The sequence below is a fragment of the Cyprinodon variegatus genome, unplaced genomic scaffold (genome assembly GCF_000732505.1).
Source record: "Cyprinodon variegatus isolate N-32 unplaced genomic scaffold, C_variegatus-1.0 Scaffold873, whole genome shotgun sequence".
Classification (NCBI taxonomy): domain Eukaryota; kingdom Metazoa; phylum Chordata; class Actinopteri; order Cyprinodontiformes; family Cyprinodontidae; genus Cyprinodon; species Cyprinodon variegatus.
This window is the reverse complement of record NW_015151326.1, coordinates 57,543-68,266: the sequence shown is the minus strand read 5'-3', so window position 1 is coordinate 68,266 and position 10,724 is coordinate 57,543. Positions and strand designations below refer to the sequence as shown.

Sequence of the window (10,724 nt, the reverse complement as noted above, 5' to 3'; positions counted from 1 at the left end):
ACTTCCTAGCAGACATGACGCTGAATCTGCTGCGACTGCAAACCTTCTTTATTTCTATTTATTTTCTTTTTTTTTAGGGGTGGGCGACAAACAGCAGCTAGGTTAATACCGTGATCAAAGACATTTTATCATGCAGACCGGGCTCCTCTGGGCGCATCGATGCGGCTGAGGGGAGCAGCTTTAACTGATGCTTTGAAATGATGCGCATTATTTCATGGGCATTACGCTGCCGTGCGTTATGCATAAGTTAGGATGTTGTTGGACATAAAGTCTGCACTCGTTATAAATATACTATGTATACGCCCAAAACAGAAAAAATACATAGAAAGTTCAGCGTATGCCAGTGTTTTAGGGGATTGTGGGACATCAGGCATACGCTGGCTAAATCGGCAAGGTGTGACAGGGACCTAAACCAATATTGTTGCTATTAATTAACACATTTTTCACTGCAGGGATTAATCAGCGAACTACTTTGCATTTAGGGATGAATTTAGGGTCTGAAAAAGCTTAAAAATGTTCAGAAGTGTGTCTGTCTTTGATTTAAAGGTTGAAAGCAGGTAAACTGGAAAATCTGCTGAATTAAAATGGAAACAATAAGCCCAGATAGACGTGAAGGATGGAAACAAACCTACAGAGAATGATCAGGGACGTCCTGTGGTCAGCTGCTCTATCCTGACTGCAGCAGCTAAAATCAGGGATTATAGATCAGTTTGAATACATTAGCAGTAGTTTGGTTTTCCCTGGAAGGATAAATATTCCAACATTTTTCCATTTCTACAGTACAATTCTGAGTTTATAAAGGAAAAAACTAAAGCGCCCTTATCCCTAATGCCAGGAGGCACAGCCTACCAATACCAACACTCTTCCTCCAGTAGGGTCTAAAATGACTCCTATTAAAATTAATGTTTTTGCAATAGTCTAAACATACTTCTCTTATTTTGGTTACGATTATATATTTTGCTCAAACAAAAGAGTCATTTTATTTTTGACATGTACATGTTTTTTACTCCTTATTCATATTTGATGAATCAGTCCAAACTACTTGCCTCTGGCTGTGAACGCTGCACACAGGGATGCTGCATTTCCAACAGCAAACAGTGGCGTCGCCATCTTTGATTCTTGCACACAACTGGAAACTCTTCCTCTTCTTCTGACCCTTTGTGCTTCTTTTTCCATTTCACAGAAAGAGTTTCCTGAACCCGTTTTAAGTCGCCATAGTAACATCCTCCCAGAAGTAACCTGGTCAGCAGCAGGTTTTCTGCAGTAAACTCAGTGTCCTCTGTCTCCTCTCTCTTTACAGGCTGTTTTATTTCCTGATTATTTAGTCACATTTTTGTTGTAGATTTGTCCATAAAAAAAAAAAAAATATATATATATATTTATCATTCCATCTATAACCAACATTAGGTTTTAAAAACATTACATGTCCGTTTGATGAGGATCTTAAAAGATTTTGGTGATTTTGGTCTGGAAGACTCTTATTTTAGTGATCTACAAATGGAACAGACAGAATGCTTCTAATAAATGTGAACGGCCTGCCATAGCCCACTTCATAAAAACTTGCGCGATAAACTTCTCCTTCAACATCTTCCTCTCCTTTGTAGCTGTAGCGCTTTGTCTTTTAAACTCTTTTTATTTTGCATTTCTGCATTAGAATCAGATATACTTTAATAATCCCAGAGGGAAATTACTTTTGTTACATGCTCCAGTTACAGTTTTATATAATATATACACACATCCAACTATACAATATAATAAAGANTATATATATATATATATATATGTATATATATATGTGTATATATATATATATGTGTATATATATATACACATATGTCATTCCATCTATAACCAACATTAGGTTTTAAAAACATTGCATGTCCATTTGATGAAGATCGTATTTACGAAAGATTGGCACTTTTTCACAGAGAATTTAATATTTTGGTGATTTTGGTCTGGAAGACTCTTATTTTAGTGAGAGTGCTTCTAATAAATGTGAAAACGGCCTGCCATAGGCCACTTCATAAAAACTTGCGCAATAACCTTCCCCTTCACCATCTTCCTCTCCTTTGTAGCTGTAGCGCTTTGCCTTTTAAACACTTATTTTTTTTATTTTGCATTTCTGCATTAAAATCTCTAGTTCCACTGGGGTGAAATGGGCACATCTGTTGCCATGGTGACTCGTCGAATCGGTGCTCCACTGATAATGGCTTTTCATACTTATTGCACACATGTTAAACTGTGAGTGGACCTAGTGAACATTTATTGAATGAATTGTGGAACTGAACACTCAGAGTTCCTGACTTTAGGCTAGATAGATGTAGAGTTGAGAATTTGAATCTGAGTTTGTTAAACGGACCCCAGAATGTGTTCAGGTTTGCAGTATTACCTGTACATCGTGAAGTTTCATCTTTTGTTTAAAGACTAATCTTGAAGTTCTTTGGACTTCTTGTAGTATTTGCTCTGGAAGTTAAACTTTGGGCTGGCCATGAGAAAATGGACAGAACGAGTGATTGTCGAGCTTTAAACCAGTTTTTAAATTTGTGCCCAAAAAGCTAGACTAAAATACTTTCTGGCCTAACTCTCAAATTAAGATCTCAGCTGCCACTGAAAGAATGAGGCCCTTAGAGAAAAAGTGACATGTTTTCATTTTAAACTGAATCCAAGTCCTGATTTGTGGAAATATTTGACCACCTAATATTCCTAACTTAACACCCTGTTTTTTTGTTGTTTTTTTTCCCCAGAGTGCCTACAGGAGGAGTGGGATGGCTTTCCTCGCCTGCTGATGTAGCAGATTACTGACATTTTCATTTGGTTCATATTTTAGCAATAAAAACTGCACAAAACTACATAAGTTGATGGTTTTTATTGATGAAAAAACTTTATTCAAAACTTAGAGAAACAAGGACGATTAAGCTCAGAGCGCAGCTTTGGGAATCACAGCATCATCAGCACATTGAGGCAGAGCGACTGGGAAGTGATGAGGGACGAGCTGTTTCAGTACGACGTGGTGGAAAGTTACTGGAGGCAGATTTCTTGTTTTAGATGCGAATCAAACTGATCATAACTTCTGAGTGCTGCTGAGCAGAGACTCCCTCTCCATCAGAAGCTCTCCGTATCTCTGCTGAAGCTCCTTCTCTCTCTCCATCTGCCTGTCCACGTCCTCCCGCAGAGCCTGGAAACACAATAAAAAAAAAGGATAAATACATTTATATCAAGAAACTTTGTTAGATATAGTAAATAAAAAAAATTGTGATTTTTGTTCCAAATAACATCTTTTGGAAATAGAAAAAAAAAACAAAAAAAGCTATCCAGAAATTAAGCTGTGAATACCTTAATGTTTTCAGAGTAACTTTGCAAGTTTTGCAAAGTTTCATCTCTAGTTGAACATTTTTTTCCCCCATTTTCTTTGCCAGCAACAGCTACTCCATTAGAAAACAGGCAGATTTATAAACACCAAAATGCACTTTCCTCTCCAGCATCCGTATCATTAGCACACCTGGGTGTCCAAATAATGTAATTAAGGTACTAAAATTACTTATTTCTACCCTTAACTCACTAAAGAATGCTAACACACATCTTTAATACATTTTTTATGTTTTTTTTGTGAGACAATTTTGATGCTTTTTACATTTTCTCCGTTAAACTGCTTCTGACGTTATCACGGAACATGCTCAGAGCAGTCTGGCAAAATATGAATAAATCATTTTTATCTGCATTTTAGTTGTTTCTTTCTGTAGATTACGAACTATAAAGCATAAGGAAAACATAAAACTCAAAAAGACTAGATTTACGTTTAAATCCAAAGCTGAAAAAGTTAGCGACTGGAAGTAGCATAGATCCCATTTCCGCTGCAGGTCGGTCACAGACGAGTGATAAAACAGAATTTTAAGGCTTTTATTTTCTCAGGAATAACATTAACCTTTAACACGTTACAGTTTACTACGCTAACTAAACGTAATGTAGATCTTTTTAACAAACTAAAATCTAGGGCGACCCGGATGTATATCTGGAAACGAGCTGATGGAGCATGCGCAGAACGGATCGTGCTTACGGGACGGATCGGGTAGCTGCAGTAGGTACCAGATCTGCCCAGCAACTCTCGTCAGACAAACTGTATTCCCTATATTTGCTATTATTTTACGTTTCATTGGTGATCTAGTGTAGAAAATTACTGTGTTCTAAAACTGAGCTTTACCATTTAAGAAAGTGACAATTTCTCATTAAGGTCTGAGGGCAGAGCAGAACAAATGGAACATCTTAAAAATTACTTTCATAAAGATTTTAGACAAAGTTATTCTACTTTGTACGATCGGTTGTTATTGACATGAATTTAAAAGTAGCGTAGCTTAATATGGGTAACTGACCAAGCTAAAAGAGGCTAACCTGTTAGCTACTCAGCACAGCTAGCCACAGCGCTACCAGCTCTCCCCCCTTTATATTCCGGTCTAACAGTTACTTTGTTCACCATCAACAGATTTAGTTTCGGTTTTGTTATTAATAAGGTAAAACTTCATCAGTCATTAGACACGCTAATGATACAGATGCTCCAGACTATGGAAAGCCATTTGGTTCATTTACTTCTAACATTAACTACACGTCAATGACACGTATTTTTTGCGTTAACTTCTTGTCTTCGCCTTTCATAACCTTTGTTACATGTTACCTACACCCTGATCCCCACATTATTCTCTGGGCGCCCCATGATGGCAGCCCACTGCTCCCCAAGGGGATGGGTTAAAATACAGAGAAAGAATTTCAGTGCTCTGTACTTGTGATGGTTTAAATGACAAAGTTGACGACTCCTAAAATCTAATTCTATGTATCAATCCAACCCACAGACAGTTCTACTTTAAAAAAGAAAAACACACTATGGATTTATTCATTTTATTAATCTTAAAACACTACTAGTGTTAAGAGATATATTCCTGGCTTTTACGGCTTGATTTTTGTTATTAAAATATTAATACCATTACTGTCCCTTTTTCCTAATTTCATCTTGAAGAAATGTACTTTGTTTTTATCTACGAGCTGGAAATGTCCCCAGATTTGATTTCAGAAATCTGGTCACCTTATTTTACATCATGAGGCAACGTTCAGCCAGTCATGTAGCGTAACATCACTGGCATGAAGCAGGACTCGAGCAGATCTGCTACCTACAGCGGATATTTTAAATCTGCGTCACGTTTCTCATTTCCAGTATATTCTACTTCACCACAAGGTCTCACTTCCTGGCTGAATGGAAGTTTAAATAGACCCCAGGGTCCATCTTGGTTGGACTGTCAGAATCGCAATACGGACAGGAATAAATCGGATCCATTTTGTTTTTAAATATAAAGGGTCGGATCCCTTCACTGAAATTATGCAGCGGTCCCACTTCAAAAGGAACGGAGATGTCAGATACATGAAAAACACATCAGACATCCACCAATTCACGGATATGGAGGGAGTTCACATGGAAAAATCTAATACGATTTTTCATCACGCCTAAAGTCAAGAATAAATGTAAGGATAGAAACACGGGGTGTTGGCGGAATTGTGGATCAGTGAACGCCGACCACTCTCACATATTTTGGAACTGTCCTAAAACTGTTCAATTTTGGAAAAATGTACATGAAACTGTGAAGAAGATTCTGGGATATGATATTCCTATGAGTTGTGTGGTATTATATCTTTACAATTTGAACAATATCAAAGTAAGAGTAAAAGACAGGTATGTGATTAAGATATTGTTAATAACTACAACAAAAGGAATTACGAGAAAATAGGGAAAGGGGCAGACCACCCTTGTAAAGAACAATGGACTGGAATAATAGAAGTAATCTACGTCATGGAAAAACTGACACATCGTCTAAGACTTCAACAAACTCAATGGAAGAAAAATGGAGAAAAATTGGACAACATTCAGGACAAAAGACAGCGACATAGATAAAGAACTAATTAAACTTGACAAAGGTCAAATAGAAGAATAGCTCCCAAGTGAAACTTTTATGTTATATAATATATATATATATTTATATAATGAGAAATGTTCATGTACACTGTATATTTAAAAAAAGGTGAAATATAACAATAAAAAGTTAAAGGATAAATAATTAAAAAAGGAACGGAGACATCGATGCCAGCCGTGACAGAAGCCTCTCTTCCCATTAATCACAGAAACCTTTCATCTCGTGTTTCTATGGAGTTTAAATAAAGTTTTAACGTATTATTCTGCTGCAACTTTCCCCTCCGACCTGACAGAGAAGTACTGAGTGTTTTACCGCTTGTCTCCTGGGAATGGCCAGATCCTCCTGCTGCTTCAGCTGGTTGAAAGTCTGCAGCTCGGTGGCCGCTTGCTCCACCTGGTGGACAACACAGACATTACATGGCAGCTACCGCAGAATTCATTCATTTCATGATGATCATTTCTTACATCCATAACCTAATTAAAATAATTAATTAGATTTACGGAGGCTGACGTGAAATTAGCTGAAAGAGCAACACAGCAGTAATTAGTAAGTAATATTTGGCATGAGGAAAATGATTATCATTAACTTATTTTTCTTTCTATCCAGAACTACTCATGTCACAGTTTAAGCCTCACTTGGTTTAAATTCTGCATCAAATCTTAAAGCCATTTTTTAAATTGAATCTATTCATCGGAAAAATTATTGACAAACAAAAAACACTTTACTACGACATAAGAACTGGTTGTTCTTTACGGAGGCATATTGCATTCACCCAAAAAAAAAAAAAATCTGAAAGCGTAACTACGAGATAAGATCTCATAATTAGGAGACATGTCATATTTATGGGATTAGGAAGGACAGGCATTGCTGAGCTATGCTACATGAAACGTGACCATCGAGTGGGTTGTCTAATTTAATCTGCTGTTATTTCCTTTAAGGTATGTGTCAATGGGAGATACTTCAGATTCAATGTGGATGGAATTAGTTTTAGTTGTTCAGCATTGCACAGTAAGTCCTTAGGATTGTTTAGGCGCTGGAAGTCGCACCATTCCTGCAGGAGAAATTAAGTACGGGATTCTTTAAGGTTATAATTAATGCATCTGAAATGCATTCCAGCTGGCTTGGTGATGTCCCAAAGAACTATCCGGTACCTTCTCTAGGGTTTATACAGCCATGAGTAACTCCAGTTCAATGCTTTTTAATGCCCTTTTAATGCTCTTAGAAATTATTTTGATGCCATCAACAACCATGACTCTCCTATAAACACAGAAAAATCCTTCAGCATCTTTAGCGTCGACAGGCTGCAGCCATGTCCCGAATTCCTCGTTTTTCAGGCTCTTATTTTGAAATTTTCCTTTTCCCCCCATTCTCTTGCTTTTTCTTCGCTTCAAGCTTCTTTTCGGAACATACAGCTTTACAGCCAACCTTAAGCATCCAGTTGATCCAAGATCCGTATCCAGTAACTGTGAGATGCAATTCACTTCTTAAATCTACCTTTGTGCTACTATAAATTATCCAGAAGTTTTGCAATCTCACTTTTTCTCTCACTCCCAGCTTTGTGATCGGCTGCATATTCAGCAGCCTTCCCTGGAAACACCTCTCCAAGTTACTCTATTTTTTGACAATCTCTCATTACAAAGCAAAAATATGCTAAAGAGCTGCGGGTTGCTGACCCCTGCTCTAAACAAAAAAAAGGACTGAAGGTCTTTTATTTTGATCTTGAATCTGTAAACCTTTGTCTTGCGCCACGGGTCACACTGAGCTGTGAACATGGCGACCCTCAGCGATGAAGCGGAGAGCGGCTCATCAGAACCTCCTACCTGCTCCCACAGTTCATTGTGCTGCTTCAGGAGCCCCAGCGCTCTGGACTGGAATCCTCCCAGTAGAATCTTCAGTTTCTTCTCCAGCTTCGCTGCTCTGCGGGCCTCCGCCGTCATGTGGCCGCGGTTCACCTGGACGGTTCACAGAGGCGGGTTTGGACCAGAACTCTCACAGCCACGTTGATTTAACTGAACTGTTCTCTGCTTACCTCCAGTTTCTTCTCAAGGCTTTCAATCCGATCCTTCTTTGACGCCAGGTTAGCTCGGGTGTACCTGTTCTGACCTGCTAGATACAGAACCTGTGCAGCAGGAGAGACGGTTAAATGTGGAGAAACGCTGGGAGGATGAGGAGGATGAGGAAGAGGAGCCTATGCTTACCTGCCCGTAGCATTCCTCCCACACCTGGGTGTAGGCCTCCATGCTGAGATCTCCGTGGCCCATCCCCGCCTTCACCACCTCCATCTCCGCCGTCAGGATCGCCTTCGCCTGTTCAACACGCAACATGTGAAACCCTCCGCCTCCTTTGGTTGCCAGGTAACGGCATGCGGACGGCGTGTCTGACCTGTTCCATGTCCTCCGTGCTGATGGGCTTGTAGGGGTGAGTTTCCAGGTAGGAGATGTGCGAGGCGTTGTTGGACGTGGAGGCGGGACCTTTGGCTTTGCCGCGCAGCAGCTGATTGGCTGCGGTGGTGGATGGATGGTGCAGACAGTCGTGATGCAGCATGGTGATCATTTCCTGTTTGATGAGCTCCTCTGCGACCTGGAGGTCGGTGAGCGGCTCCATGGAGGAGGGGCGGAGCACCGACTCGTTTACCTGCAGGGAGAACCACACATCACCATCCAGCGCTTCAAAAATCTGGCTTTGTTAGCATGGAGGAGCGAATCATACCTCCGTCGGTCTGGGGAGGCTCCTCTGAACGGGGGTGTGTCGAAGTTTCAGCTCCTTCTCCCTCTCTGCGTCCCGCTGAGCCTGAGGAAACCAATGTTTTAATTCAACGCCACGGCGAGGAGGGGCCCGTCCTCTGAGCTCTTCTTCCTCCTTACCTGTTTGCGCGCCTCAATGTCTGCCGAGTCCTCGATGAATCCGCTCTCCATCTCCGTCTCCTCCAGCTCCTTCTCTGCATTTTCAGGAAGAACGATCTCAAAGTCGTTCTTAGGAACAGGAAGTGACAGCAGGCCCTGTCTCAGCTGCTGCAGGCTCTCCTTTTGCTGCGATGAGAAAACAGCTTTTCTTTAACAACAGAAAACGTATACCTGGGTAAGACAAGTTTTTTTTTAAGATTAAAGAGAAATCTGAAAAGTGAGGCATGTCCTTTATGAATTGAATTATCCATGTACTGAATCGTGCTTTACAAATAAAATTGCCTAAAACAGCCGCTGTGATTTTATCCATTTAAAAAAAAATCTGAGTGATCATTAAAAAAACATTTAACAAACAGGAGACTATTATAAAATAAAAACTGAACTTCATTGATCTCCACTGCAAAAAAATCTGAATCTAGATAAGTCATTTTTTCTTAAAATAAGTGCATTTGGTCTTGAATTGAGGAGGTAAAAGAGACATTTTGCCAATGGAACAAGACAATTTACACTTAAAATAAGAAAACACAATTGCATTGTCTTATTTCAAGTGCATATTATCTAATTATCTTATTTTAAGAGTAAAATTACTCATTCCATTGGAAAACTATCTCATTTACCTGCTCAAATTAAGGGTGAATACACTTAATTTAAGAAATTTTTACTTATTTCTAGATCGTTTTTGCAGTGCATTGGAGAAATTCACTCTCTGCATGTAACCCTTCCCCTTGGGGAGCAGTGGGCTGCCATCATGTGGCGCCCAGGGAGCAGTGTGGGGTTAACGGTCTTGCTCAGGGGCCCAGAGTGGAGGCTGTGGGGATCGAACCGGATACTTGGACCTTCTCACTGCTCTAACCACTAGGCCACCACTCCCAGCACTTAATGTGATATATAGTGCATTACTCAAAGCGTAGCCTTTCTGGTATTGGCGAAGCAAAACAAATATTTTAATCTTTGCGCGTTTGTGTTCATATAGCCATCAGCACCTTCACAGCCAGTCTTCCAAAAAGCCCCATTTTTAATTAAACCTTCTCTTTATAGTGTTGTCCCTCAGAAGGCTCGGTTGCTCCAGCTCTACACCGCCACAGTTTGCCTAGCTGTTGGTAAATGACGGGGTGCGCTCTCTGTATGGGCCTCTGGGACAGACGGGAGGGAGACCTACCAAAATAAAAGCTGAAAGGACATGACTGAAGAACAACTGTGCTTCTAACTAGTGATGGTTATTGATGCATCGAAGCCAAACTGTATTGATGCTGCGTTGATTCTGACATCTGCTGGACATTTAAAGACACTACAGGCAGATTATTGGACAGACTAAACTGAATTGATTTGATGACCTAGAAGAATTATATCATTTAAGTTATTGTACGTTGTATTGTAATATTTCATATCTATGTTTAAATTGAAAATATCTTTGATATTTGATGTCTTTGATTATCACACAAGAAATTTTAGGGGAAAATGTGAATGAAGATGCTTGTGGACTAGGATTTTAAGTCTTTTTTTTTTTTTTTTACACAATAAGTACAGTAAAAACAGTTACTCAGATGAAAAGGATGACACAACGAGAAAACTAAAATAAAAACAAGACTGAAACCTTTCTGTTCCTTTTAGGCGCCAAAATTCTTGATCATTTTAATGATAAACCGCAAAAATATGAGACATTTTTTCAGCAGATGCATCATGTTGACAGATACGTTTTTAAACAGAGTTTAGTGAGTCAGTCAGTTAGAAACGGCTTCTGTGTCGGTCACATGACTTTCTGGAAACGACACGTGCACCGGTAGTGTTTTGCTCTCTGGGCTCCACGCATCGGTGTTACTAGATCCATCACTAGTTCTTACACTAACTCGCCTTGTGGCGAATGGCGCTC

At 39.7% G+C, this 10,724-nt stretch overlaps 2 protein-coding genes across 2 annotated transcripts in view; one reads left to right on the top strand and one right to left on the bottom strand.

Annotated features, from left to right (window-relative positions):
• Nucleotides 1–2,891, top strand: part of supt3h (SPT3 homolog, SAGA and STAGA complex component) — a 12,713-nt gene extending 9,822 nt beyond the window's left edge. The window contains exon 11 of the mRNA XM_015397610.1: nucleotides 2,745–2,891. Within this exon, the coding sequence (XP_015253096.1) occupies nucleotides 2,745–2,786 (42 nt within the window). The 3' untranslated portion in view covers nucleotides 2,787–2,891. The remainder of the gene's footprint in view (nucleotides 1–2,744) is intronic.
• The window catches only part of cdc5l (cell division cycle 5 like), a 23,366-nt gene continuing 15,493 nt past the window's right edge, over nucleotides 2,852–10,724 (bottom strand). Inside the window, exons 8-15 of the mRNA XM_015397605.1 lie at nucleotides 8,816–9,002; nucleotides 8,661–8,741; nucleotides 8,334–8,585; nucleotides 8,150–8,257; nucleotides 7,981–8,070; nucleotides 7,772–7,903; nucleotides 6,264–6,344; nucleotides 2,852–3,175 (exon numbers count right to left, since the gene is read on the bottom strand). Coding sequence (XP_015253091.1) covers nucleotides 3,062–3,175; nucleotides 6,264–6,344; nucleotides 7,772–7,903; nucleotides 7,981–8,070; nucleotides 8,150–8,257; nucleotides 8,334–8,585; nucleotides 8,661–8,741; nucleotides 8,816–9,002 — 1,045 coding nt within the window. The 3' untranslated portion in view covers nucleotides 2,852–3,061. The remainder of the gene's footprint in view (nucleotides 3,176–6,263; nucleotides 6,345–7,771; nucleotides 7,904–7,980; nucleotides 8,071–8,149; nucleotides 8,258–8,333; nucleotides 8,586–8,660; nucleotides 8,742–8,815; nucleotides 9,003–10,724) is intronic.